We start from the raw sequence: 27886 nt of genomic DNA, 5'->3' as shown, positions 1-27886 counted from the left end.
CCGCTCTTCAGATCGCTCTCCATCTTCTCCAGGAACGACAGGGTCTCGCGCTGCCTCTCGCCGCGCTCGTCTGCGGCGGCCTCCCTCTCCCTCGCAACTGCCTCCGCCAGGAAGCGGTTGTCCTTGCGCAGCTCCCTGATAGCTCCTCTCTTCTCCTTCTTGATCTCCCTCTGCAGCTTTCTCTTCTCCGCCCGCTCTCTGTTCGGGTCGTAGTCCCTGCCCTTTGAGTAACCCTGCTCCTCGAACATGGGGTTGAACGTCTTGATTGCCTCCACCTTCTTCTCGCGCCATACGAGGGGCACGCGCTGGCGACCAGCCAGCGCCAATCGTATATCCTGGTCAATCTGTCTGCACACCTCCGCGGCAGAGGCAAGCGGTCCCGTGAGCGCGGGAGGTGGTGGGGGAGGCGCGCGCTTCTTGCCTTTGGCCGGTTTTGCGTCGCCGGGTCCGCCGGAAAGAGCGAGGGCGAGTCGAGCAACCGCCACAGTGACGGGCGCAAGAATCTCCCCAGCTGCCGCGGTTCCCAACGCGGGCTTGGCGAGAACCTTCAGGGTGGATAAAGCCGCGTGGAGCGCCGCGTCCGCATCTATCGTGCCCGGTTCTTCGTCCGAGACGAGCATCTCGGCGAGGGACACCGCGCCCTCGACGTTGCTGTTCTCGTCTGCGCCTTTCTTCTTCTTACTGGAGAAGCGCGAGAGGTCGGGTGCCAGCCATGGCCCACCAATCTGATCTCGAGCGTGCGCAGGCAGACCTTCCGACCAGTCGTCGCCGCTGGATCCCGCCGCGTGCACCAAGCCGGCTAGTAGGGTGATCGCCTCGGGAAATATTCTTCCCGCAGGTGCTGAGTACCTCGCCGCAAGACCAGCAACCACCACCGCCGTGACCGCCTCTCTTGTGGACCGCACCGCACAGTGTGCCAGCACGTTGCCGAGGTAGAGCGCGGCGGGGGTCGATACCGGGTGCTGCTTGTCCGTGGTCGGGAAGATGTCGGCGAAGAGCGAAATGAGCAGGATGGTGCGCGCAGGCGGCCAACCGGTCTCGCCATCCCGGAGTCTCTGCCTGAGCCGAGCAGCCATCTTCTCAAGCCTCGCGCGGGCCGAGGTGACGGCAAAGAACGGAACGATGTTCGCCACCGCGGCGATGTTCACCGCAAGCACGTCGAGGTAATCGACCGGGAGTGGGCTTTGGCCGGAGAGCATCTCGAAGCGCTGCAAGAGAAGGCCGAGGAAGGACTGCATTTTCTTGCGGTTGTCCTCCTTGAGTGTCGGCGCGTGGCACTTTCGGATGCGCTCCAAAGCCACGGTGGTGTCCTCCACGGAGAGGTGACCGACGATCTTCTCGAGATCGTGAGGGGTCTCGGGCATGGGAAACGTGAATGGAAGCTCGGGCACGGGCGCTTTCGCCTTCGGGTCCTTTGCCTTCGCCGGCTTTGGCTCCCCTTCCTCATACTGCTCCTCTGAATCTGACCATAAATCAGAGTCAGACTTGTCCCCCGAGAAATCCAGCTCTTCCTTCTCTTCACCAGCCTCTTCAGCCTCTTTAGCCTCTTCGTCGTCGTTGTCCTCTTCATCATCGTCGGCGTCTTCTTCTTCATCTTCGTCTTCTTCATCGTCGTCGTCGTCTTCATCACTCTCATCTTTCATCGCACCCTCCAAGAATTGCTTGGTGTCCACCCCGCGCTTTTCTAGCTCCTTACGCATTCGCTCCATCTGTAGATACTCATCCTCATCCCCAGAATCCGAATCGTCGCCGTCGTCATCGTCGTCGTCGTCTTCTTCCTCGGAGTCGTCTTCCTCCTCCTCAGAGTCGTCCATGTCGCCACCATCCTCGAGAATGCCGAGCTTTCTGAGGCGCTTCTTGCCGGCGTCGAGCTCCTCGCCCATCTTGTTTGCCTCCTTCTTGAAGGCCTTGGTCATGGCCTTCTTATCGTCGAGATCAAGGTCATCGGCGTCGGAATCGTCCTCACCGGAGTCTTCGTCTTTATCCTCAGAACCCGATTGGTCCTCCTCATCCTCCTCTTCGGACAGATCAAAGTTCCCGTCGAGGTCATCGCCGCCCATGCGATCATCCTTACGGTCCTTCTTCTTCTTTGGCTGGTCGTCATCCGAATCGTCGCCATCACCCTTCTTACCGGCCTTGTCAGCCTGCATCTTGGCCTTGGCGCGGCGCGCGGCGTAGCCTCCGGTGGCGGGACCGTCCGAATCGGAGAGGCCGTCATCATCGGATTCAACGGCGTTCATTCGCTTCAGCCGCGCGCGCTCAGCTGTCTCGAGTGTTGCTGCCTCTGCAGCATCGACCTCCTCCTGAGTCCTGATCCTATCCGTCGCCTGACCCCTGGACTCGAGCGCAAGTTCCCTTGCGAGCTTGTCGTAATCGTCTTTGATCTTACCACCCTCGGCATTGGTGGCCTTTGCCGCAAGCTCTAAAGCCTCCTTTGCCGAGCTGGTCATTTTCTTCTCGAGAAGCGAGCCCTTTTCGGTGACATCGGCGGCGTCCTTGCCCTTTTTACCCCTCTCCCATCCGTCGGGTTTGAGGTGGCCGACGCCCTTGCTGAGTGCCGCGCGGAAAAGGCCAGCCCCGGAGATTTCCTTGAATTCGTCGTCGAGTTTGTCGAGCAGATCCTCGTCCCTCTCCCTCTGCCGCGCACGCTCCGCCTTGTGGTACTTGCTCTTGTCGATGAGCTCATCCATCACCTCCTTCTTGGTCTTGCGACGGTTCGGGTCCCCGTTTTCCTCGGGAGTATCGTGATCTCCGCGCTTGAGCGTGGGCTCGAACCCATCATCGTCCTCGCCGCCGCCGAAGTGAAGCGCCCCTGTGGTGGCTGCGTCCATAGCCATGTCGTCATCCGAGTCGTCGTCCCTCATTCCCCGTCGACCCCTCGCGATGGCGTGCGCGGACCTGCGCTCCTCCTCACGCTCGTCGATGGGTTTGCCGCCGTGCGTCAGGGTGATTGGTTCTTCGTCGTCGTAGCCCTGGCCGTCGTCGTCGTCGTCGTTGAGGTTGAACCCGGACCCGCGCTTGATTTGCCTCAGGCGTGTGCGCGCGAGCCTTCCGATGGCGCGCTCCTCTGGGGTCATGCTCGCGTCGTCTTCGCCAAATCGCCGGTCGACGAAGGCGTTTGATTTACCAGAGGCTTGATGCTCCTTGAGCAGCGTGTCTTTGCGCTTGATATATCCCGCCTCACGCGCCTTGAGCACGTTGCCCTTGTCACCCTTGACCTTCCGGCCGAGGATGTCGAACTTCAGCTTCGACGACCTCATCGCGAAAGGCGAGGGTTTCTCCGGCTTTGCAGCCTTCTCCTTGAAGGAGAAGCGATGCTTGGACTTCTTGCCCGTCTTGGGGCCTCCTTTCTTTTTCGACATGGCGACCGTACCCAGCCTAGACGCCTCTCCTAGTGCGTCTCGGAGGAGAGGTGGGCGGCGGCGAAATCGGCGGCGAGGGCGGCGGTGCGATTCTGTCCGAAACTTTTGGCAAAAATAAAAAGTCTGACTGATTTGGCGTGTCGTTTCTTCTGGGTTGTGCGAATCCCAAGATCTTTATGAATGGATTACATACATCGTTAATGCTATTTGATGTGCATTCCCGCTAATTCATAATTCAAACTTTTTCTGCAGGTCACGAGCTGTAGTCGACCTCGCGCCTGCAGGGGCGACACAACGGCCCGCCAGGGGACCACCCAACGTCGAATCTGGGTCGTCGGGGCCACCACTGAGCATACGATCGGCAAAATAGCTGCCATGTCGCTGTGCACATCTATCCTCGCGAGCGGGGCGCGCGGCATGCACAGGATCGCCTGCAGCGCCTCGCACCAGCGACACGCCACCCCATGCGCGTCGAGGCTGTCGAGCAGGGTGCGTTGCGCCGCGCTTCGAGCACCGGTGATGGGCACGCGATCCACGTATGTGCTCGCGCCGGCCGCCGCTGCCTCCGGGGCGCAGGATGCGGATAGCAACTCAAGGTGCGCCTCGGACTCGTGACAGGATAACGCCACGAAATATACCCTAAACCCCGCTCTCGCTGACGATCCCCCTCCTTGACTCCGACTCGCAGGCCCATCCGACTCGGCGGCGTTCAGCGTAGGTTCACCACGTCCGGTGCGGTCGCGTCCCCCTCTGCTGCGGACGCCGATGCGATGCCCGTCGCGCCGAACGGTCAGACGCTGATGCTTCACAACACGATGGCCAGGAGGAAGGAACCGTTCTCGCCCCGCGACTCCACCGGGAAGAAGGTGAACATGTACGTGTGCGGGGTGACCGTGTACGACTACTCGCACATCGGGCACGCGCGGGTCTACGTTGCCTTCGACGTCCTCTACCGGCAGCTGACCCGCATGGGGTACGACGTCACCTACTGCCGCAACTTTACCGACGTAGACGACAAGATCATCAAGCGTGCAAACGAAAACGGTGAGGAATGCGACGCCCTCGTCGACCGTTTCATCGCCGCATTCCACGAGGATATCGACGCGCTGGGATGTTTGAGACCCACGATCGAGCCCAGGGCGACGGACCACATCAAGGACATCGTCACCATGTGCGAGCGTCTCATTGAGAAGGGTTACGCCTACCCGGCGGATGGTGACGTTTACTTCAGCGTGGACGCTTTACCCGAGTATGGATCCTTGAGCGGACGTAAGCAGGAGGATAACCGCGCGGGTGAGAGGGTGGCCGTGGACGATAGGAAGAAAAACCCCGCCGATTTCGCGCTGTGGAAGGCGGCAAAGCCGGGTGAGCCGACGTGGGATTCGCCGTGGGGCGCGGGTCGACCCGGTTGGCACATCGAGTGCTCCGCAATGATCGACTCCATCCTCGGAAAGAGCATCGACATCCACGGTGGAGGGCAGGATCTGGTGTTCCCTCACCATGAGAACGAGCTTGCGCAGAGTACGGCGTCGTGCCGGTGCTGCGCGACCGACGGGGACGAGCCGGAGGAACCGTTCGTGAGGTACTGGGTGCACAACGGTTTTGTCAAAGTTGACTCGGAGAAGATGTCCAAGTCGCTGGGCAATTTCTTCACCATCCGCGAGGTGACGGAGAAATACCATCCCTTCGCGCTGAGGTGGATGCTCCTCGGCACGCACTACAGGGCACCCATCAACTACACCCAGAGGGCGCTCGAGGAGGCTTCGGACAGGCTCTACTACCTGTACCAGACCCTTGTCGACTCGAGGGTCGCTCTGACAGAGGCGGAGGCGTCGGCAACTGACGCAGAGGTCAAGGGAAAGCCCAAACCTCCCACGGGCGTGGCGGCGGAGGGCATCGAGCTCGCTGTGGAGACCAAAGCTGCGGTGGCATCGGCGCTCACGGATGACCTCAATACGCCCCTCGCGATGGCCTCCCTGTCCTCGCCGCTCAAGACGCTGAACGATCTTGTGTCCACGAAGAAGGGAAAGAAGGCCGTGGGAAGGAACGTTGCGCTCAGGGACCTGGTGAAGACCGTGGAAGAAACCCTCGAGGCGGTGGGACTGCCGCACGAGGGCGGTGAGGGGCTGCTGGAGGAGCTCAGGTTGCTGACTCTGGCTCGCGCCGGTCTGACTCAGGCGGATGTCGACGAGGCTGTGGCAAAGAGGGCCGAGGCCAGGGCTGCCAAGGACTTCGCCGAGAGCGACCGAATTAGGGACGAACTCGGCGCCAAGGGTGTGGCGCTGATGGACGGCGGCAGCCAGGTGTGGAGACCCGCAACTGTCGTTAATGATACGTAGACCCTGAAATGAGAGCCGAGCCAAGGAAAACCTCACCACTTGGAACTCCGTCAAAGCATGTCGCGCGTGCTCGTTCAAACCCTCGGTGGCGGGGGGGTCGCGCTTGCGGGGCGGCGCAGCTTGCCTGATGGGAGAGTCCTCCCGCGCGCGGTGACTCGCGTGGCGGCGATTAGCGCGACCGGAATCGTTTCGGTGGAACAGTTCGTGGGCGTCGCGCTCGAGGCGATGGAGGACGTGTTCGAGCCTATCGCCAATCCTTCCGGCTTTGTGGACCTCGCCATGCTTGATTCCAGGCTATTGGACGGCTACGACACCTCCGGCACAGGGTTGGAGCGCAAAACACCCACGTCGGGGATAGAACTACGACAGTGCGCGGCGCAGATGCTGGTCGACGGAGGACACGGGGCGCCGTGGGTCCCACCGTCCCCAGGCGTGCAGGGCTGGCTATCGCCTGAATGGGTCACCATCCTCGGAGCTAAGAGCGAGGCGGAAGCCGTGGAGTCCGTCGTGGCCGGCGCGCTCGCGGCCACTACGATGAAGACTGGCGTGCTCGTGGTCGCACCCTATAGACCCGCGTGGCCCTCGCCTAGTGGGCGCCTGTCACACCTAGCAGCGAGTGATGGGTCTGTGACTGCGGCTAATGTGCTCTACGTCGATCCGAGTGCACATGGAGATGATATCAACGCCGCGCTCGATACTGGCGCGGAGACGCTGAGAAGTTCGAGTGGCGCCGAGGTCGGAGCTGTCGTTCTAGGGAACCCGTCGCCTGCCACAGGTGTAGTGGCGTCAACTGGCGCCATCCTCGAGGTCATGCGCTGGTGCCAATCGCAAGACGATGTGCATGTTATCGCTGATGAGACTGGAGCCTGCGGCGTTTATGTATCACGAGGGTCGATATCGTCCTCAGCCGTCGCCGGCGTCGCGGCGGCGGTCGCGGCAGGTATAGGACCGACGGCACTCACGACGAACCCCAACGCCAAGGTGACTGACGATGAGGATGATGAACCGGCGTGGGGAAGAAAAGCGGGTTTCATTTCCTCTTCTTCCCTTTGGCGCAAGGCCAACACATGTACACACGTTGTCACTTCATTCGGTCCCGCAGCCGGCATCAGCCGCGGTAAGACCACGTGCCTCCTTGTCACGAGAGACGACCGTGTGAGGTCTGGTGCAGGCTCAGATCCATTTGCAAACGGTCTCCAGGCTCTGATGGGGGATGGAGGTACGGCCGCCCGCGAGGCCATTTCGTATCATAATATGCTGCTGCGACGGAGGCAGATGAAAGTCAGGACGGCGCTCGATGCGCTCGGCGTGGCGACGGGTCCGGCTGCCGCGGTGCCGACAACGCGGGCTGACGGCGGCGGTTATGTCTGGATCGACCTCAGCGAATTTTGCGGGGGAAGCTTTGAAAAGGAAACGAGGTTATGGGAGGAGCTCGCCATGACATACAGAGTCCTGATCGTCCCGGGTGGCTTGTGCGGAGCTGCACGACCGGGGTATTTCAGAGCCGCAGTGGCGGGAACAGAGGAGGCCCTCGAGAAAGGACTAGAGCGGCTAGAACTTGGAGTTCGGGCGGCAAATGATACGGGATGCGGGTAGTGCGCCTTGAGCTTTATAAAAAGAAACTCACGACAGGTCGGTTATCGGGGGTCGCAGAACAAGCTGCGCAGCCTGTTCTGCCGCTTTTCTCGTGGCAAGCGGCAGCTCCCTGGCGCGTGGCATCTGAGCCAGCAGCTCCGAGGTTCTTCGAAACACCCTCGCGATGTCGCCCTCCTCCAGGTTTGTGTCGCCCCTCACCTGGTCCCAGGTGGCACCCGATGCCCAGGACTCCACCAGTGCTGCAACCGCGCGCGACATGTTCACCGGCGAGCTCATCGCAGCCTCAAATTGCAGCGCCATCACCTCGGCCATCTCGGGCTCCAGGTCAGCCAGCGCGTTCCCAAGCGCCGGGCTTGGGTCGTAGTCGCAGCTCGTGGGTCGATTACTGTCGCAGCACAGCGCGCCAGCCACCCCCGCAATTTGCGTTGGATCCAGGCCCTCCAGACACTCGGACGAGAGCGCCACCCCGAGCCACAGCTCATTCTCTCCCCGCAGCTTGGCGCAGCACTCGCCGAGGGGCGTCAGGCGAAGTGTCTCCTCGGCGCGGTCAGAACCTCCGTGTTTCACATCCCAACGCGCCAGGCGACGAGCGTCCCTGCGCCTGCGCTCAGCGGCAAAGTCAATACCCGGCGCCGCGCTGGTGACCAACGGTCGTTCGTAGCCGAATCCTGCGGCATCGCCTCGCTCGTGGAGGTCCTCGAGCTTGTCCAATCCCTCCAACGAGAACTTCGTACCCGGACTGGGGTCGTCGGGTTCCCATTCTAGCAATTCGTCGACTACGGATCGAGACGATGATCGCCTTTGCTGCCGCTCCGCGCGCTCTGCATCATCCGCCGCACACTCTTCCTCGATCAGTGCGAGAATATCGTCGGAGATTGGATCCTCCAGAGCCCCCTCCTCGATAAGGATGTCAACTACCCTGGTGAACTCGTCCCAACCCGCGGCTTGGTACTCCTCCACCCTCCGCTCAACCTTCTTGGCGCGCTCTTCCAGCTTCTTCAGCTTCTCACGCTTCCGGTTGGTCTTCTTGACAGCCCTGCGCATGTCGGAGAACATCTTCATCTCATGCAGCTCGGCCTTGGTAGCGGCAATCCTGGCCCTCTGCTCGTCGAGGAACGCCAGCGCGTCCGCCTCCGAGTCATCCGCTGAGTTGATAGCTTCCGAGGACAGGGCAATGGAGACCTGCTGCGCCGCCTCGACCGCCTCCTCATTACCCTGCGCGCGCCACAGCCCGCCACTGGCTCGGACCCAGCGCAGAGACCCCGGGGTAGGCGTCGGTGGCGCGGTCCATTCCCCTCCATCCTGATCGGCGTGCAACACGGGATTCTCGCTCACCGCCTTGATCCGGGATGCGTCAAATCTGTACCACGTTCCGTCCGCGGCCAACCCGACGAATTCTCCCAAGGGGTACATCGCGGAGGCCACACCAGTGGAATCATACGCCTCTACCACCGCCACCGGGGTGAGATCCACCTTGCTCCTGGCCACCGGCACTGTATCTCCGCTATCGTCGTCGTCGTCGTCACCAGCGGTGTCGTCGTCGTCGGAGAAGATCTCGTCGAGGTTAGACGCTACGTCGTCGTCGTTATCAACCTCACGCGCGGCGGAGGACATCGACCAAGACCCATCCGGCATAAGCGCGACGGTGGGAGATTCCTTTTCCGCCTGTATCTGCGCTGCCTTGATGGCACGGTTGGCGGTGGTGAACTCCTCGCGGCTGCTCATTTCGCTGGACCGCCGGACGTCGATGCCCACCACCACAGCCCCACCGAGTACCTCGAGAGCGTCCCTGACGTTCGCGCGAGCCATCTCTGCCATGGCATCATCCGTTTGCCTCGAGATGATCTTCAGCAGCCGACGCTCCTCTTTCAACCTCTCATCCAGCTTGATGAATCTCGCCCACTCCTCCGGCTCGACGCCACAGTCGCCCGTCGCAATCTGTTCGCGAAGCGCATCTGACTGCTCCCTGATCCGCCTCAGCTCTCTCACCTGCTCCCGCCTCGCCCGTCCGCCCAGGTAGTTTCCGAACGATCGTTCCACAATGGATCGCACAGAAGACAGGGGTCGACCGGCTCTGAGCAGGTTCAGCACCATCCCGTAGGAGATGGAAAACTGAGACTTGAGGTTCTCCGGCGGCGCGGTGACAAGCCCGAACGCCTCCTCGCATCCCTCGAAGGGAGACTGGCAGCATACGACGTGACCGACGGTATCGTACCCGCGTCGACCAGCCCTGCCGCACATCTGCATGAACTCATTGGAGGTGAGCATCCTCGGACCCTCATCGCCGCGCTTGCTCAGCGCCGATAACACTGAGCACCTTGCAGGCATGTTCACGCCAGCCGCGAGCGTCTCCGTGGCGAACACAACCTTGAGCAGACCGCGCTGGAACAGGTTCTCCACCAGGCCCTTCCATCCCGGCAGCAGACCCGCGTGGTGGGAAGCAATGCCCATCAGGAGCGGAATCACTGCCTCGGGTCGCATCGCATCCGGGTTGGATTTCTCAAACTCTTCCAGTGCTGCCGCAATTTGTGCCTCCTCCTTCGGCGTCACCAGCTTGGCGCCGCAATCGGCGAGATAAAACGCGGCTTGGTCGCACCCTTTCCTACTGAATATGAACCACACCGCCGGGAGCATGGACGCGGCGACGAGCTGACCCACGGTTGTCTCGACGTGGGGCACGAGCCTGCGCCGCGCCTGTCGATCAGTGGCGGGGGATGGCGGCGCTGATCCGCCAAAAGATCGGCCCCTGGAGCCGTACCTGCCCCCTCCTCGATCTCCTCCCCTATTACCACGCGTATCGTTGCCCCTGCCACGCGTGGACCCGCGGAATTTTCCTCGTCCCCCACCCGCGCCGCCTTTCCTGCCGCCGTCAAACTTGGGGAACTCCTGTGCTGATTTTTTGCGAAAGAAACCCCCTTCGTATTCCCCGTCGTCGCTGTCGTCGTATTCGCCCCACTGATTGAACCCTGCGCCCCCGTTCGCTGCTGCCCACTCTCTGGCACCCTCCTTGGTGAACGGGAACAGCTCGTAGTTCAGCTTGGTGCCGTTGCGGTTCAACAGGGGGCCGAGCCCTGGCCACATCCTCCCGGGCCTCATGCTAAAGTGCCAGTTCAGCGGCACGGGCCTGTAGTCGGACACTATCGTCTGGCACCTCTGACTGGATGCTCCAGCGCAATGAACCTCCTCGATCCACCCAGCCAGATCGTCAGGATTTCCCACCGTCGCAGACAAGCACAGCAGCTGCACTCGGGGTGGGCAGTAGATGATGGTCTCCTCCCACACCGTCCCCCTGCTCGCGTCGGATAGGTAGTGCACCTCGTCCAGAACCACCACCCCGACGTCGTCCAGCCTACCGTCACTGACACCCCCAAACTCTCCTATCGTTGCACCCGCGCTCGTCGGGTCCGTTCCTTCATCCCCCGTGGCCTGCGGGTAGAGCATGTTGCGCAGGATCTCAGTCGTCATCACGACGACGTCGGCATCCGCGGTGTTGATGTCCACGTCTCCCGTCTTCAGCCCGACCCTTCGCACCCCGAACAGCGCCTGGAACTCCCTCAGCTTCTGGTTGGACAGAGCCTTGAGCGGGGTTGTGTATATGGCCTTCTGTCCTCGCGCTAACGCGGTCATGATGGCGGTCTCGCCCACGAGGGTCTTGCCGCTGCCCGTGGGGGCAGATACCACCACGCTGTCGCCCCGAACCAGCGCCGCGGTGGCCTCCTTCTGGAAGCCGTCCAAAGGGAAGTCGTACACCGCCGCTATGGCATCCACGGTGACCTTCTCGCCGGTCTCGCTCGGAAACCGGCTGAGGAAAGCCTCGAGCGACGGCTCCCCGTCGCTCGCCGCAACCGCGATCGCCGACGTCGAAACGTCATCGTCGAAGGAACCGTCGGGCGGGGACGCGCTCAGCGCTGATATCGTCTGCGACGGCACCCTACGAACGCGTGGGAACGGCCTCGGGGTGAGACGCGCCCTGCGACGCCCCGAGTCGATGAACCGAGTCGACTTACCCCACCCGCCCCTGTTGGCGTATTGGGCACCCCCGACGTGTCCTCCGCATCCCGCAGGGGCTATGGCCGACGGTACGGGCGACGCCATCGCTCGGCCCGTTCGCCTCTCCTCCTCCGCGCGTTCGCGAGCTAACGAATCGTCTCGCGGATTATATCCGCGTCCGTCCCTCGTTAAACTCGCGGTTCGCGACCTCGCGTGTGTGGTCCACCGCTTCACTTTACAAAGATGGAAAACCCAGCAGGAAACGCCGGACTGGCGAATTTTTGCTATCTCCGAACGTCGCGCGGCCCTGACTAAATGCCTGTGCAGCTTTTTCCAACAGGCGCTGCACACCGACGGCGGTTCGGGCAGATGAGTTGGGCAATAATTTCGGCTGCTTTTGTCTACTCGCTGACTATGATGAACCGTGACCGAGGGTGTTGTGTGGAGATTTTTTTTTCGAGGTGGAGAGCCAATTTTGAGTTTCAAAGCTTCTTTTTTCAAAGGGTTCAAAGGCACTGCTGACGAGGCTCGGTGTTTTTCAAAGGTGATTCGGCAAATCTTTTCACGGTCAGCTTCCAATTGGACGTGCTAAACCACAAATGACTCGTATCCCGGATACACGTGCGTCACTCGTACTGGTTCGTTTTTCCAACGTGTACGGTGCCCGACGGTTCAAAAATGAACGACGGTTCGTACACCGCGTACATCGCTCATATATCTTACGATTTACAGGAAGTCAGTGATTGTCCAACGGTCATATTTGTCATTTCATCGACTCCCCATGAAATTTCGTGGACTTGCCACATCGGCGCGTTCTGATTGGCTGAGCCGGAATGTTCATGCAGCCAAATTTTCGCGACGCACAACTCAGCAATAGACCTAGAAACCGAGTCAGAACCAAATCCAAGAGGTGCTGAACTGGCGAACAGATCATCAAAAAAGCAACCCTCTTTCGCATCGTGGACCAATCAAATCACAGATCTGCGTAGCCGTTTCGGCACCCGCTTAACGCCCGATCTTTTGTCCCCCCGCTTTTCGACTCCACCCGATCCGCTTCGTGGCTGCGTTCCCGTATGCAAATCAGTGTGAGCACGGCTGCGGTTCGCCGCGCCAAACTCGGCGTATTTCTCGCCAAGCGTTGTTTCGGCACTACGTCGACGGCCGCCGTCCCGGGTGTTGCCGATCAGAACTCGACGCGCGAAACGACGGGACAATCGCCAACGCGGTCGCCCCAGTTCGATTTCCCCCGCGCGAGACGAGCACCCAGGTCGCCCAGATACCGCGCGCACACCGCGCGCCGTCCGCACAAGGTGAGCGCGCGCCCCGCATCCGCCCCGCCCCGCACACGCGGAAAAAAACCAAGGGGAGAAGATGGTCCCGGGACGCTTTTTACCAGCCCTCCGCGCGCGCCCGCGCGCAATTCCCACGTTGTTTTTCTCCACAACGCCGCTCGACGGCATCTTCGGCATGTTTGCTCACGTCTGTGCGGTGCGCGTCTCGCACGTGCGCGTACTGGCCGCGCGGGGCGCCCGTTCCCTCGATCGACCCCCGTCCCGGTTTCCGACCCCTCGAGGGGAACTTTTTGGTAAACGTTTGGTGGGTTTTTTCCGAGAGATTCCGGGCGACGGGCGCGCGGGGTGTTCGACCCGCGCGCGAGCTCATTTTGACCCCGGTTTCTTCCGGATGAGCCCCTCGTGGGTTCTCCGCGCGACTGTGCGATTTTTGGCGTATTATACACGACATTCGCGCGTCCGCTGCGGTGCGAACGATCACCCCTCCTGACGAGCCCCTCGCACCGCGATCTCACCGCCCCCTCTCTCAGGCGAGCACCACTTGAAAAAAGCCCCGAGGAGGCTAAAAGGCGGGAAGAACCCCTGCCCGCAATCAGACGCGACCGGGAGCCGTTCGCAGTACTTTTAGGCGTCTTCGAGTGATCTGACCATGTCAGGACAGCTCATGACGGGAGGCGTCGTTGCGCGACCCATGCGCGCGCCAGGGGCGGCGCGCGCCCTGGGGGCCGCGGTCAAATCCAACTCAGCATTTGCCCCGAGGAGGCCGGCGCGACGTTCGCTCAGGTTCGCCGTCAGGGCGGCGGTCAAGGGCCCCACGTTCATCCCGGACCAAGGGAAGGATCCAGAGCCCGTGCCTGTGGCGACGACGGCTGCGTCTGCGGTGCAGGAGGCGGTTGCCGAGCCGCCCGCCCCCACGAACTACCAGAACAACCTGAAGCAGCGGATCTTGGCGCGTGGGCCTCGGGAGACGTTCTTCGAGGAGGACTACAGCATCACAATCCGCGAGTACGTCCCGACCCAGGTCAAGGTTACCGTGGAGTGCAACGGCCCGCGCTTTAGGGTCCGCGTCGAGACGGACAGCGAGGCGGAGCTCATCCTGCACTGGGGTGTGGCGACGGCCAAGGCGCCCGACACCTGGGTGATGCCCCACAGATCCATCATGCCAGCTGGCACGAAGGAGCTCGCGGAGGTGTGCCAGACCCCGCTCACGGTGGAGGACGTAGAGGATGGTAAGTTGGCGTATACCGTCATCGAGGGCGACATCGAGCACGCGCCGAGCACCCTGAACTTTGTGCTCCACGACCCCAAGTACAACCAATGGTACAACAGGCAGAATGGTGACTCGTTCCGCATCAAGTGCCCGTGCCTTCCCGAGCCCGAGCCGGAGCCCGAGCCCGAGGTTCAGGCCGAGCCCGTGGCTGATGCGACCGCTGTCGCCGTGGAGGCGTCGCCGCCGACGAGCCCGAGTAAGCCCAAGGGCATGTCCTCGCTCCTCGGCACCCTCAACTCTTTCAAGCGCAACCCCGCGAGCCCCTCCGCCAAGAAGGCCAAGGAGGAGAAGGCGGCCAAGGCGGGGAAGAAGCGCAGGGGTAAGAAGGCGTCCGCAAAAGCTAAGGTCGAGGACGCGGAGACCGAAGACGATGACGACTACGAGATCGAGGAGTCGAAGAAGAGCGGCGTGGCGGAGCTACTCATGTCCAAGGCCAAGGGTGCAAAGAAGGAGGAACCCGCTAAGGCGGAGGTTGTCGCTGAGTTGGAAACCCCCCCGGCCCCCGAGCCTCTCAAGGCTGGACCCTGGGAGCCTTTCTTCGACTTCACCGAGCGCGTGTTCACCGAGGTTGACAAGGTGACACGAGTTGGAGTCAAGGTTGACGTTGAGGCTGGCATGCCCCCTGGATCCTCTGCAAGGGTCAGGGTCGAGACGGACCTCCCTGGGGACCTTCTCCTTCACTGGGGTGTCGTGCCCCGCGGCGCGCGCGCCGATATGTGGACCGTTCCCCCTCCCCCAATGCGCCCGGAGGGTACCAAGGTGTACGGCGACCGCGCGGTTCAGTCCCCCCTGAAGAAGGTTAGCGGGGGACTCGCAGGTGACTTTGCGTACTGCGAGGTGGACCTTGGCTCCGCTCCCGGCGGTCTCCGCTTCGTCATCAAGGAGTCCGGCGGTCGCGATCGCTGGTTCGACAACTACGGCGCCGATTTCGTCGTGCCCCTGCCCGAGCAGGCTGTCTCCACCTCCCTGACTGGCAACGTTCGCAGCAACGCGCAGGTTGCCACCGCGAGCCCCACCAAGAACCCGCCCGCGGGTGCGACTGGTGCCTCCATGGAGGCCGCGCAGATGGCCCTCGGAGGAGCAGCCGCCGTCACCTTCAGCGGTCTGAAGACCAACGTCGACGCGTCCATCGAGGAGGCGATCAAGGAGGCCGCCATCGCCATGGAGGCTGCCAAGATTGCGAGGGAGGTTGCCGAGCAGGCCACCGCCGCGGCAAAGGATCTGCCCGAGGATGCCGGCGCCAGCACAAAGGCCAGGAGGCTCATCGCTCAGGCGAACGCCGCTGCCGAGCGCGCTGCCGTCGCCGCGCGTTCCGCCGAAGCTGCGGCCATCCGCGCAAAGGCTGCGAAGGATGCATCCTTCAACGACCTCAGCAGCACCGCCGCCGCGGCCAACCTGATCAAGAAGGCCGACGAGGTTGAGAAGATGGCAGAGGAGACCTGGGCCGGGGCGGACGTCGAGATATCCGAGGATACCCTCAAGCGCTGGCGCGATGAGATGGAGCTCGCGGTGACCAAGGAGGCTGAGGTGAGGGCGGCTGAGGCTGAGGCTGCGGCGAGGGAGCTCCTGGAGCAGCGCAGGAAGGAGGCTGAGCAGGAGATGATCGAGGCTGAGCAGAGGAGGCTTGAGGCCGAGGCCAAGGCTAAGGTTGAGGCCGAGCTCGTCGCGAAACTTGAGGCTGAGGCTGCCGAGGCGGCGAAGGCTGCTGCCGATGCGCAGGCCCAGGCTGAGGCTGCGCTGGAGGCTGAGATTGAAAAGTCCATCCAGGATAACATGTCCGCTGCCGTGGAGGAGGGCAACAGCAGGCTGGCAGAGATTGAGCGCGAGCTGAAGGAACGCATGGAAGCCCTCGAGGAGATGAAGCGCGCCGCCTTGGACCCCACCATCGAGCGGACCTCGGACAAGCCCTCGTGGCTCACCGATCCGTCGGCTACGATCGTGATGCCGGACCCGGTTGAGATCTCTGAGCCCCCGCGCACCTTTGCGGAGCCTGTGATTCCCCAGTTTGAGCCCAAGCCCGCGGTTGTCACCCCGGTGGTTCCCGTCGACCCCTCCGAGAGGATCCAGACCCCTACTGGCACCGGCCAGGAGATGCTCCTTCAGGGTTTCAACTGGGAGTCCTCCCGCATCGAAGGTGGCGGCGCGTGGTACCGCAAGATGACGGAGATGGCGCCCAGACTTGCCGAGCTTGGCTTCACCGTGGTGTGGCTCCCTCCCCCCACGGATTCTGTCTCCCAGGAGGGTTACATGCCAAGGGACCTGTACAACCTGAACTGCAAGTACGGCACCAAGGAGGAGCTTAAGCAGTGCATCGAGGCTCTGCACAGGCACGGCATCAAGTGCCTTGGTGACGCCGTCCTCAATCACAGGTGCGCCCAGTTCCAGGGACCCGACGGGCTCTGGAACCAGTACGGCGGCAAGCTTGACTGGGACGCGCGCGCCATCGTCTCTGACGATCCCCACTTCGGCGGGCAGGGCAACCAGAGCAGCGGGGATTTTTTCCACGCCGCGCCAAACATCGACCACTCCCAGGATTTCGTCAAGCGCGACATCACCGAGTGGATGCAGTGGCTTCAGTCTGAGGTTGGCTACGACGGGTGGAGGCTCGACTACGTGCGCGGCTTCTCCGGCAAGCATGTCAAGACCTACATGGAATCCACCAACGTGAGCTTCGCGGTGGGTGAGTTTTGGGACACCCTCGAGTACGATTACGACTCCCCCAAGTACAACCAGGATGCGCACAGGCAGCGGATCATCAAGTGGATCGACGACGCGGGTGGCCTCGCGGGTGCCTTTGACGTCACCACCAAGGGTATCCTCCATGCCGTGTTCGAGCGCTGTGAGTACTGGAGGCTCTCCGACGAGGACGGTCAGCCACCCGGCGTGCTCGGCAGGTGGCCGTCCCGTGCGGTGACCTTCATCGAGAACCACGACACCGGATCCACCCAGGGACACTGGAGGTTCCCCGAGGGTGCTGAGGCACAGGGCTACGTGTACATTCTCACGCACCCGGGCACCCCCACCGTGTTCTGGGATCACGTGTACGATTGGCACGACGGCAGCCTGGCGCAGGACATCCGCAAGCTCATCGCGTTTAGGAAGGAGTGCGGGATCCACTGTAGGTCCAAGGTGAACATCCTCAAAGCTGAGGCTGGGGTGTATGCGGCGCAGATTGACGACCGTGTTGTGATGAAGATTGGGCCCGACGCGTTTGCGCCGGATGAGACAGAGTGGCAGTACGCCATGCACGGAGATAACTGGTGCGTGTGGAAGCACCGGTAAAAGTGACGTGGCGCGACACGAATTCAAAGGGGAAGGGTTTAGACGACGTCGAGCTGTCTGGCATTACATTCGGACTGGACTCCGTCAGGGAAGATAACATCAAGGGATTCAGCGAGGGGATTTGGTTATGTATGAGTATTGGGCGACGCAACATCAGGCGTTCTAATATCACTGAATTCTCTAACACTTACGACACCTCCTGCGTTGCCGCGTCCACTTGTTTCTCCTTGGGCTTCTGCTTCTTCGCTTGTCCTTTTTTCTCCCTCTCCTGGGCTACCGTTAGTATCATGTGTGAAGGACCAACCATCTTCCCCTCAACCTCCACCTTATGTGGGTTTAGCATCGCACAGAACTCCTCGTACAGTATCGCGCCCGCGTCGGGTCGCATATTGGCTTTCACGCCATCGTTCGACTTGAACTCTATCCGAGCCGTCACCTTGTGCCCCTGCTCCAAGAAACGATTTGCCTGGTCCGCCTTGGTCCTGAGGTCGTTGGTGCTGATCCTCGCGCTGAGCCTGAGCTCCTTGACCTGATCGTGCCGCCTCCTCTCCACGGCCTTTTTCCGCGCCTCCCTCTCCTTCACGCGAAGCTCATACCTGAACGCGTCATAGTCGAGCATGCGACAGACAGGGGGAACCGCCTTGGCGTTCATCTCCACCAGGTCCAGGCCGGCATCCCTGGCGCGCTTGCGGGCGACGATGGTGGGTATCACCTCGTGCGATTTGGTGTCGCCCTCGCCGTCTCCCCCCATCACGAGCCTGATATGACGAGCGGTGATCTGTTCGTTAATCCTGTGCGCAGCTACTGAGTTCTTCTTCGTCACGTCCTCCGTCCGATCGCGTCTCCTATCTATCGACATGCCCCTCGCCTGGCTGATCCTCCACGGCTCGTCGATGACTGAGCCTGACGCGGTGACCCACCTACGCCACCCGCTGCCCACGCACGACGACATGAGGGAAACGGCAGCCGAATCCCTCGACGTCGATACTAGCGTCCTCGATGTGACTGCAAAGCCTGCGAGAGCTCGCAGCATCGCTCGAGTTCCCCCCATCTCTGCCGCGCCCCTCTCGTCAAATGACGATGAAGTTTTCCGCGTGCAGGCGTGAACTGCTCTCTCAAAAAAACGGCGATCAGTGTGCATTGCGCGTCTTGTTGGGTTCGGCATGGTAAAGATCGTGGAGCTCGAGCAAGACTCCACGAGCTGGAAGAGCAGCGCTGGCGTGGGCCTTGCCGGGAGCGAGCTGCCCCGGAAGCGCCCGAAGAAGAAGAAGTCCAACGCCGACCTCACGGGCTTGGCTGGGGGATCGGGGGGGACCACAGCAGGGGACGACAAGCCCGCGGCTGTGGTCGGGGAGGCCATTGGCGGTCCAGGTGGGGACGCGCCGATCGGCAAGGGCACGGGTTTCAGGTTGAAACGGTACAATCAGACGTTGGTGCTCATCCCAATCCTCTTTCAAGCCATCGTAGTCGCGGTTGGTTTCTCCGCCGGTCTCTACTTCATTTTCAGGGCGATGAAGCATTGGCTAGGGGGGTTTTGATGCAGTTCGGTGTAGCGATAGCCATAGCCAGCTAGCCGCGAGTTAACACTTAGGGATGTATGAACAGCCGAGGCTGATTTCGTATTCACAGGAATAATATGATGATAATCGATGTCGCGCGCAAAGAATAGAATCAGCAGCCGCCCAGCACCCATCTGCCAGGCTCTCAGTTGGACAAGCCCTCGAGCTCCTCGACGAGCTCCTTCTCCTTGCCGCTGACGCTCTTGGGGATGGTCACCTTGACGGTGACGTACTGGTCGCCCCTCACGTTGGGCTGCCCGAGCTTGGGCACACCGCGCTTCGCCATGAGCAGGGTTGCGCCCGGCTGCACCCCCGCGGGGATCTTCAGGTCCACGGTCCCGTCGACGGTGCGCACCTTCTGCGTGGTGCCGAGGATAGCCTTGGTGTAAGGGATGGTCACCGTGGAGGACACGTTGATGGACTCGAACCTCTTCAGGTCCGGGTCGTCCTTGACGCCGACGAACACGTAGAGGTCGCCCGGGGGACCGCCCTTCCTGCCCGCGTTGCCCTCGCCCCTGACGCGGAGCCTGCTGCCCGAGTCGACGCCGGCGGGGACGCGAAGGGAGATGCGCTTGGAGCGCCTGACGCGGCCGTCGCCGCCGCACGCCGAGCACGGAGTGAAGGTCTGGCCGCTGCCGCCGCACGCGTTGCACGCGGTCACCTGCTGAAAGTTACCCAGCGGGGTCCTGACCGTCGCCACGACCTGACCCTGCCCGCCGCAGGTGCCGCAGGTCTTGGGCGAGGTGCCCGCCTTGACGCCGGAGCCCGTGCACTCGCCGCACTCCTCCAGGCGCATGCAGTCGAGCTCCTTCTCACAGCCGAACACCGCCTCGAGGAACTCGATCTGGAGGTCGAACCTCTCGTCGTCGCCCTGGGTGGGTCGGTTACGTTGGGACTGGCGACCGCCCATGCCGCCCATACCACCCATGCCGCCGCCGAAGAAGGACTCGAACAGGTCGAAGGGATTCGAGAAGGGATCGCCGCCCATGCCACCCATGCCGCCCATGCCGCCCATGCCGCCCTTCAAGCCAGCCTCGCCGTACTGGTCGTAGATCGCCTTCTTCTGGTCGTCGCTAAGAACCTCGTACGCGTTAGAGATTTCCTTGAACTTCTGCTCGGCGTCGGGTTCCTTGTTGACGTCGGGGTGGTACTTTCGCGCGAGGGTGCGGTACGCTCGCTTGAGCTCCTTGCCGTCAGCCGCCCTGGACACCCCAAGGACGTCGTAGTAGTCCCTGCCGGCGAACACCTTGAGGGCGCCGCCGCGGACGGGGCGACGAGCACGGTGGGCCGCGCAGCATGGCGCGGGCATCGTCTTGCCCATGAAGGCAGTGCTGTCGACGCAAACGGCGGCGAGGGTGGAAGGGTCAGATGAGTTTTGCGGGAAAACGTCGACGACGCTCGAAGCGCCGCTGAGTGGATAAAGGCCGGATGGTGATCGGCCACCGTGCGCGCCCGGACGGTGGGGCGTGGACGCCAATGAGGCCCGAACACACGCACGTGACGCGATCAGAGCACGCGCGTCGAGTCGAGCGGAGCGCCGGTGGTGTCCACCATCGAGCCCCGCGCGTCGACGGTCGAAGCGCGCGGGTTGCGATTTGTGGCGGCGGGTGTGTGGTCGTCGGTCTGCGTGCCGTGTGGGCCGGGGGATGGGGCGGTGGGGCGGCTCTCACCTGCGCGCGTGCGCCGCCCGAGTGGCGGGCGCGGCCGCTGCGGTCATGTTCATAGCCTGAGGAGGGACGGAGACGGTCGGTTCAGTCGGCGATACGGTCGGTGGAGCTCGAGACGGGACTCGAGGGCCAAGCTCGGGGAGGGACGACACGTCGCCCCTGGCAGCAGTGGCAGGGGAGGAGATTCCTTCACCCTCGCTCTCGGCCGGCGGGGATCGCGCGCGGTGGGGAACGGGCGAGCTAGTCGTCGGGTCCAAATGTTCGGGACACTCACCGCGTGCATCCTTTGACACGAACCAACCGAGTTGCGTGACGTCAGAGTGTCAAGGCCGGGTTCACGCGGGGAGCTGAAACTCGCGAAGCGAGAGAGCTTCCTCGGCCTTCCTTTTTCCGAGCCCACAGACGAACTCTCGCCTCAAAATTCCCGGTCTGCCCGGTTGCCAAACCGCCAACCGGGGATTGGATGACTGCCCAAGTCCTGAACCCTGATCTCACCGCGTCGTGACACCACAGAGACGGGCCCAACAAGATTCCGCGTCTTATCGCCCAGCGCGCCAGAGCCACACGCACCAGATGCTGACGCTCGCACCCATGGCGCCGGCCTACGCGGCCACCGCGTCCCGCGGGTTTGTCGCTCCACGTCGCGCGCTTCGCGCTGACCGGGTCGCCGCACCCGCGGCGCGCCCCAGCTGCGTCCCGAGGAAGCCAATTATTATCGCGGCGATGCGTCGCGACGATCGATTCGGAGGCTGCTGCGTCCGCGCGACGCGTCGCCCCGCGCTCGTCACGACGCGCGCGCTCTCCGACGGCGATGCCGATAAGTGGGAGCTGGCGCAGGCTATCATGCGCATGCGTCGAACCCAGGACGAGGCGCTCGACCTCATCCTCAGCGAGGTGAGCACCCTGAGCAAGGAGGTCCGCTCGCTGCGGAGGGAGCTCGACGAGCTCAGGGCGAACGGTTCGGTCGCGCCGTCGACGGAAAAGACCCTCGCGGAGGTGGCGAAGAATACCCAGGACAGGGACGTGCTGAACGAGATGCTCAACGCGCTCATCCCCGAGTCCGACGGCTCGGGCGACGAGGGCGACGCCCCGAGGCGATCCGCCGACGTCGCCGTCGAGGAGAGGAGCCGGCCAGCCGAGGACGTCCCGTTCCCGGAGAACGCGGACATCGCGGACGTGCCCGTGGTGCTGGACGTGGCCGGGTGGAAGGGTGACGGCACGGACCGGTCGCACCTGTGGCCCATGTGCAAGATGGGCGAGGACGACCTCTACCTCATGTCCACGATCCAGAGCTCCCTTAACGAAGCCGGCTTCTGGGCCGGGGAGGAGGACGAGGCCGACATGTACTTCGGACCGTCGACGCAGGAGGCCATGTGCTACTTCCAGGCATCCGTGGGCTTGCCCGAGGTTGGATACGTGGACCCGGACACCTGGCGCGCGCTGCTCGGCGATGACAGGTACGCGTGGGGACCCGTCCCGGGGGCGATTGGGTTTGACGCGGAGGAGGAGGCGAACGCGACGGAGGAGGCGCTCGCGAACGCCCAGGGCCCCGCCGATGCCGCGCCCAGCGCCGAGGCCAAGGCGGCAACGGAGTGGAGCAAGAACGTGGTGTCGCTGGTGGATAATCCGGACAATGATCCCGGGGACGACGCGCCGGTGTGGGGCGACGAGCAGAACCGGCCAATTGATAAGGTGAGCGAGGAGTTCACCCAAATCGCAACATCCGGGGAGAAGTGGCCGGTGCTCAGACTCGAGGACGGCGGCATGGAGGTACACAAGCTCCACGTGCTGCTCGACTCGGCCGGGTACTACAGTGGCGAGGAGGACATGGAGTGGTGGAGCTTTGGGGGCAGCACCGAGAACGCGCTGGGCACCTTCCAGGCGTCAAACGGTTTGCCGGACACGGGCCTGACCTGCCTGCTGACCTGGAAGGCTCTTCTCGGGGAGGAGAGGGTGGCCATGGGACCGGCGAAGGCCTTCGAGACCGTCGGCGAGCTCGCGAGCGGCGAGTATACCATGGATCTGTCGAGGCAAGATAGGGTGTTCCTGCTGGGCGAGGGCAGATTTGAGGGCACCAAGAAGTAGTCGCGTTCTATTAAAAGTTTCAGAAGCGGAACTTTGAGCGGTTTGTCCCCGGAGGCGGAGGTCCCTCGGCGGAACCGTACTTTCGGGCCTCGTCGTCTTTCTGTTTGCGTTCCATCGCCGCCTTACTCACGAAGTTGGGATGCTCCGGGTTGAGGATGGACATCGGGGTGTAGCGCACGTCCTGCCAACCCTTTTGGTTGAGCGAGTCGACAAAAAATTCGGGGAACGAGCGCTGGGTCTCGCTGCGGTCATCGGGGAGTCGCTTCGCGTTTTTGGTGAGCACACCGCCGCCGGCGAGTGAGACGGCGAAGTTATCCTCGGCACCGGCGACCTTTGCGAGCTCGTCGCTCGACAGCGCCAGCTCGGTGCCGGTCGTTTCCGGGTCAACTTTTCCATCCGCGATGAGCTCCGCGCGTCGTTTCATCTCCGCCTTTGCCTCGGACAGGAACAGCGGATCGACAAAGTTATCGTTCAGCCAATCGGTCGGTTCCATCCTACCGTCGATCAAGTCACGGAGGAACGCCTGCCATCGACCTCGACCGGCGCCGGGCTGGGCACCTCGCGGCGTGGGCAGGCCGAGGTCGATCTCGTCGCGTACCATATGCGCCATGTCGATGCGATGCGCGCCCCTCACGGTGCCCAGGTCTAGCCAGTCAGCCTCCTCCGCGTCGGCGATGACCTTCGTCCAGTGCCTCGCGTCCCTATGACCTTCCGCGCGGGTCACGCGATCCTCCACGAGCCGGCCCACGTGTAGCACGGCCGCGGCGGCGGTCCTGGGGCGCATGCCCGTGCCGACCCGGATCTCCACGGCGGCGTGCTCCTGGGTGAGACCCTGCTCGTGTCTCCACCACGAGTCCGGGACGAAGAGCACGTCACCGGGCTCGCATATCGCCGCCGCACCGCGAACCTCGGCCAGCCTGGGATGCCTCGAGTAGTCCGCGTCGTCCAGGTTTGCCATCGCGTATCCGTCGTAAGGGTGCGCTATCGGATACGGGTACAAACCTTTGTAGGACAAGTCGGGCGATATCAGCAGCACCCTCCTGCGCCCGATAACCTGACACTGGAAAGACTCGCAGTGATTCTCGTTGGACATGGCTTTCGCGGCGTCCTCAGCGGCTCGGGCACCTTCGAGATCCAAGGGGTTCACCTCGAACTTACCCACGTGTGTCGGTACCTTTTTGGGGCTCGCGACGCCGTGAGACACGAGCGAACTGGTTAGGTGATGCGCGGGGAGCAGGCTGCCCTCCGTCCCTGCGCTGATAACCGCGCCGCGGACGGGGCCCATCTTGAGCGCACGTCGCACGTTGGCGAGCCACTCCCAGTCGATACCGGAGACGACATCCGAGCCGATCGGGTCATTCGGGAATGACTTCAGGGGCGTCACGTCGGTTGGCGGTTTCCCCGCGGTGGAACGGTCAACCGCGACTGCGACGTCGTCGAGCAGATACATCTTCAGGTCCGTCCAATTCCTGGCGCACGTCGCAAAGGTTTGAAAGTCCCGCGATGACACGTCCGTCTCGGGCTTGCGGACGCGGTAGTGCGACCCGAACGCGTTGTTCTGCTCAATCGCCGGCGTGAAGGCGTGCTTGCCCGCGACAGATGTCATGCACCGCATCTCCCTCGCGGAGCCGCCGTCGACGGTGGCGCGGTGTCGCTCGAGGACCTTATCGAAGTCGTCGGTGCCCCACCAATTCAGCAACCCCGGTTTGATGTCCGCCGCTCGTCCCGTGAGCGACCCCGTCAGCCCCGTGCGTCTGAGCAGCACCGGTTCGCCGCGTCGCATCAGGTCCATGGCTCGGTTACGCTGACGAGCATCCGTCCAGTCCAGGCGCGGGACGACGCTGTCACCGTCGTCGGTGAGGTAGTACGGGTACCTGGGAGGGGCATCGGAGGGTAGCTCGCCGCTCGCGCGGTCGGGGTCGCGATCGGCGACGGCTTGGGGACGGTAGGGAGAGGAAGGAGGCGCGGACGTCAGCAGGGAGGCGAACGGTCGTGGCGTCGCGGGACGAGACGCGGTGATCGTTTAGGTGCGTACCTTCCTCTCGGGGCATCGAGTGGGCCGCCTCGATGGCTCCCGCGGCTCCATCGACACCGCCCATCCTCTCCACCTGTGACAGCCTTGGCTTGATACGTCCCTTGCCCCTGGTCACAGTGTTCACTTGCCTGATGGCCATCGGCCTCGGACGAGCCACCGCCTGAGGACCGAACGATGCCTTGTCGTCATGCTCGCGGGGCTCACCGGGGCGGATTTCGGTGGCCGAGTACGCCTTCGTATCGGTGTTGCTCATGTTCCAGTGAGCGCGAGCGCGCTTCCAACTCGGTACGGGTTGCGTGTGCCGCGTGCTGTTGTGTGATCTCCGAACGTCCGCATGCGTTTTTCGCGAGCCGCAGAGCGGAACCTCGGGAAACCAACAAGCTGACCAGGGCAGAAAGTGTGGCACTCGTGAGCGCACCGCGCGGAATGGCCGGTCCGCTGCGCGCGGTCGCGCGGCGTGTCGCCGGGAACCTCCTATCGCGCCCGGTAGATGTATGGTCGCGCGCCAACCTGGGCACCGCCGCCGCGGCATCGCACCTCGACGACGACCGAAAGGGCCTCTTTGCGCTGCCGGGCCTTCACGAGCCGTCCGATTTCGCCCGCCTCGCGCGCCGCGCCGTGGCCAGATCCGATGATCTGATGCGGGGGTTGGTTTCCTCCGGACCAAGCGGGTTCCCACACCGGTCCGCGACAGCGGTTATCGACGACCTGGACGAGATCTCGGACACCCTGTGCGCGGTGGTCGACGTGGCGGAGCTATGCAGAAACGTGCACCCCGATCTGCGATGGGTTAGGGCGGCGGAGAACGCGTACGTTGAGCTCCAGGGGTACGTGCAGGGCCTGAACAGCAACCGCGGGCTTTATCTCGCGCTCGTGAACGCGCAGGAGAGGCACGGCGCGGAGCTCTCGCCGGAGGCTGCGAGGGTGGCCCTGACTTTGCGCCAAGATTTTGAACGCGGCGGCATACACCTGGGGGGTGATGAACACGCCAGGCTGGAGAAGACCGCCGGGGACGTGGTCAAGCTCGGGATGGCGTTCCAGCAGAACCTCTCCGATCCAAAGGCGTTGGGTCACATGGACGTGTCGTGGTTGAGGCTCGGGGGCGTGCCAGCCGGGTTGTTGTCCTCCGCGGCGGAGGGAGGATCGAGGGACACGGGCTTCGCGCGCGTTCCCCTGGATCAGCGCACGGTCAGTGCGGTGCTCCGTTACGCCGACGAGCCGGACACGCGACGGTCCGTCTACCTCGCCGCGCACTCGGGCCCCGAGGCGAACCGCGCGGTGCTGAACGGCTTACTTCGAGCGAGGCACGAGTCGGCGAAGATTTTGGGTTTCGAGTCGCACGCACACTTTGCGACGTCGCCGCTGCTCGCGGAGCACCCGGACGCCCCGCGGGCGCTGTTGGAGCGGATGGCGAGTGAATGCAGGGACAGGGCGGGGGAGGAGATCGAGGCGATGTTGAGGCTCGCCGGGAGAGACGGGATGGACGGGACGGTGAGGGGATGGGACAGGAGTTATCTCATAGGCAAGGCGAGGGCGAAGGCTTGCGAGCTCGACGCGGCCGCGGTGGCGTCGTACTTCCCGCTCGAGCGAGTGATCAGCGGGGTTGGCGCGCTGGTCGACCGGGTGTTCGGGGTGAAGCTGACGGAGGTAGCCATGGAACCCGGGGAGAACTGGCACGCAAAGGTGCGCAAGCTGCGGGTCACCTTGGGCGACAGGGGCGCCGGCGAGGGCCAGGAGATTGGCACCATCTACCTCGACCTGGAGCCGCGACCCAGGAAGTTTCCGCATGCCGCGCATTTTGTCATTCGGTGCAGCCGCGGCGTCGGTCCGGATAAGCAGAGGCCCGCGGTTGCGTTGGTTTGCAACTTTGGTGCGGGCTCGGCGGCGACGCTGAGCCACTCGGAGGTTGAGACGTTCCTGCACGAGTTCGGGCACGCGATGCACTCGGTGCTGTCGGACACCCAGTACCAGCACTTGAGCGGCACGAGGTGCGCCATGGACATGGTGGAGGTTCCTTCGCACCTCTTTGAGTACTTTGCGTGGGACCCGGCCGTCCTCGGGTTGTTGGCCAGGCACAGGGTGACGGGGGACCCGATGCCGAGGGAGATGATCGCCAGGCTTCGCGCCTCGAAGGAGCTCTTCGGCGCGACTGACCTGCAGCAGCAGTGCGTGTTCGCGCTGACTGACCTGGAGGTGCACGCGCTGGACCCCGCGACGCTGACGGAGGGTTCGGTCTCTGACGTCGCCGCGAGGGTCCAGGCTGCGCACTCGCTCATGCCCGTGGAGCCGGGCACGAGCTGGGAGCTCAGGTTCGGGCACCTGGTGGGATACGCGTCGACGTACTACTCCTACCCGTACGCGAAGTGTGTCGCCGCGGACCTGTGGGGCAAGTTCTTCAGGGAAGACCCTCTGGCTCCGGGCGCGGGGGAGGCGCTGCGCGAGGGGATGCTGAGGCACGGCGGCGCGAGAGAACCGGGGGCTATCCTCCGGGACATGCTGGGGGACGGGGCGCTGATGACGGACCCCGTCGGCGCGGCACCGGATCCAACGTCCATGCTGGCTGATTTGAACCGTGGTCGGTGACGGAAGGGGTGCAACGTAAGTCTTAGCAGAGTCGGCGGTTGGCAGACGCCACCTCTATTTAAACAACTCGTGAGTGTCTACTTGTCCTTCTTCACCGGGTCCTTGACCCGCCTAGTCTTCACCATCGTCGGCGGCACCCCCAACGGGTACTTCGGCTCATTCGCGATGATGAATATGCACACGCTCGCCATTATCAGATTGGGCATCTCCCTCCCGTCCTTATCGAACACGTGAAGAAGGAAGGTTGTGATGAGCGTGTTGAAGACGAGGAAGAGCCCCCACCGCCTCACGGGGTTGCCGGGTTGCGCCATCATCACCAAGCACGCCACCACACCCTCTATGTACCCGACGGCATTCATGAGTTGATCCCCGGTGAGGTGCAGGAACGCCATCTTACCCTCGGCCCAGCGGTTGTAGTCGCGCTCGAACTCCCGATGCATCGCGGGAATCAACTCGCCCGATACCTGCAACGTGGTTGTTGACGAGTGAGAAACAGGACGATACGAAGCGGCCGACCTGGGACTAGGAACTGACTAGTCCCCAGCGTCGGCCGCTTACCGAGAGGTGATTCTAGGAACAACCGGGCCGAGTCTACGGGTCTCGATTTGTATATCTAAACTTTTTGGAGGCGGGGCGGTGCGAACGACGGGACGGGGCGGGGGCGCACCTTGGTCATGCCCAGGATGAACATGCCGAAACCAAAGAAATACTCCAGATGCACGATGCTGAACATCTTCCCCGAGTTATGCGCGCCTCTAGACCCCCCGCGCAGTGCACCCAACCAGTGAGGGCGAAAACGGTTCTCACCAGACCGCACCTTCATTTT

The 27886-nt window shown here is 63.0% G+C and overlaps 11 protein-coding genes across 11 annotated transcripts; 5 read left to right on the top strand and 6 right to left on the bottom strand.

The window, feature by feature from the left end:
• Nucleotides 1–799: 799 nt before the first annotated feature.
• On the bottom strand, nt 800–3266 carry MICPUN_65684 (predicted protein; the record flags this gene model as incomplete). Its single annotated transcript, XM_002504303.1, has 3 exons — nt 800–1631; nt 2232–2377; nt 2510–3266. Coding segments are annotated over 3 exons (1735 nt in total), but the record flags the coding sequence as incomplete, so codon positions are not given.
• An 866-nt stretch (nt 3267–4132) lies between these two features.
• MICPUN_96617 (cysteine-trna ligase) lies at nt 4133–5735 on the top strand (the record flags this gene model as incomplete). The annotated part of the gene is made up of 1 exon (XM_002504624.1): nt 4133–5735. The coding sequence occupies one exon, from the start codon at nt 4133–4135 to the stop codon at nt 5699–5701; it is 1569 nt and encodes a 522-aa protein (XP_002504670.1). The 3' UTR covers nt 5702–5735.
• A 191-nt stretch (nt 5736–5926) lies between these two features.
• MICPUN_61466 (predicted protein) lies at nt 5927–7247 on the top strand (the record flags this gene model as incomplete). The annotated part of the gene is made up of 2 exons (XM_002504623.1): nt 5927–7210; nt 7242–7247. 2 exons carry the CDS (start codon nt 5927–5929, stop codon nt 7245–7247), a joined length of 1290 nt encoding a protein of 429 aa, XP_002504669.1.
• Nucleotides 7248–7338: 91 nt separating this feature from the next.
• Nucleotides 7339–11047, bottom strand: MICPUN_65459 (predicted protein; the record flags this gene model as incomplete). Its single annotated transcript, XM_002504302.1, has 4 exons — nt 7339–7903; nt 8258–8796; nt 9067–9980; nt 10263–11047. Coding segments are annotated over 4 exons (2803 nt in total), but the record flags the coding sequence as incomplete, so codon positions are not given.
• A 4893-nt stretch (nt 11048–15940) lies between these two features.
• On the top strand, nt 15941–17131 carry AMY5 (glycoside hydrolase family 13 protein; the record flags this gene model as incomplete). Its single annotated transcript, XM_002504622.1, has 1 exon — nt 15941–17131. The coding sequence occupies one exon, from the start codon at nt 15941–15943 to the stop codon at nt 17129–17131; it is 1191 nt and encodes a 396-aa protein (XP_002504668.1).
• A 187-nt stretch (nt 17132–17318) lies between these two features.
• MICPUN_102393 (predicted protein) lies at nt 17319–18491 on the bottom strand (the record flags this gene model as incomplete). The annotated part of the gene is made up of 1 exon (XM_002504301.1): nt 17319–18491. One exon carries the CDS (start codon nt 18489–18491, stop codon nt 17319–17321), a length of 1173 nt encoding a protein of 390 aa, XP_002504347.1.
• A 235-nt stretch (nt 18492–18726) lies between these two features.
• On the bottom strand, nt 18727–19495 carry MICPUN_108923 (predicted protein). Its single transcript, XM_002504300.1, has one exon. It carries the CDS (start codon nt 19484–19486, stop codon nt 18836–18838), a length of 651 nt encoding a protein of 216 aa, XP_002504346.1. The 5' UTR covers nt 19487–19495; the 3' UTR covers nt 18727–18835.
• A 1453-nt stretch (nt 19496–20948) lies between these two features.
• Nucleotides 20949–22442, top strand: MICPUN_61461 (predicted protein; the record flags this gene model as incomplete). The annotated part of the gene is made up of 1 exon (XM_002504621.1): nt 20949–22442. One exon carries the CDS (start codon nt 20949–20951, stop codon nt 22440–22442), a length of 1494 nt encoding a protein of 497 aa, XP_002504667.1.
• A 122-nt stretch (nt 22443–22564) lies between these two features.
• Nucleotides 22565–24730, bottom strand: MICPUN_61460 (predicted protein; the record flags this gene model as incomplete). The annotated part of the gene is made up of 3 exons (XM_002504299.1): nt 22565–22584; nt 22632–24377; nt 24478–24730. 3 exons carry the CDS (start codon nt 24728–24730, stop codon nt 22565–22567), a joined length of 2019 nt encoding a protein of 672 aa, XP_002504345.1.
• Nucleotides 24731–24903: 173 nt separating this feature from the next.
• On the top strand, nt 24904–27060 carry MICPUN_84836 (predicted protein; the record flags this gene model as incomplete). Its single annotated transcript, XM_002504620.1, has 2 exons — nt 24904–25562; nt 25626–27060. The coding sequence occupies 2 exons, from the start codon at nt 24904–24906 to the stop codon at nt 27058–27060; spliced, it is 2094 nt and encodes a 697-aa protein (XP_002504666.1).
• A 77-nt stretch (nt 27061–27137) lies between these two features.
• Nucleotides 27138–27883, bottom strand: MICPUN_61458 (predicted protein; the record flags this gene model as incomplete). The annotated part of the gene is made up of 2 exons (XM_002504298.1): nt 27138–27524; nt 27728–27883. 2 exons carry the CDS (start codon nt 27881–27883, stop codon nt 27138–27140), a joined length of 543 nt encoding a protein of 180 aa, XP_002504344.1.
• Between the last annotated feature and the right edge of the window lie 3 nt (nt 27884–27886).

The sequence above is a fragment of the Micromonas commoda genome, chromosome 9 (assembly GCF_000090985.2).
Source record: "Micromonas commoda chromosome 9, complete sequence".
Classification (NCBI taxonomy): domain Eukaryota; kingdom Viridiplantae; phylum Chlorophyta; class Mamiellophyceae; order Mamiellales; family Mamiellaceae; genus Micromonas; species Micromonas commoda.
This window is presented reverse-complemented; position numbering and strand designations above follow the sequence as displayed.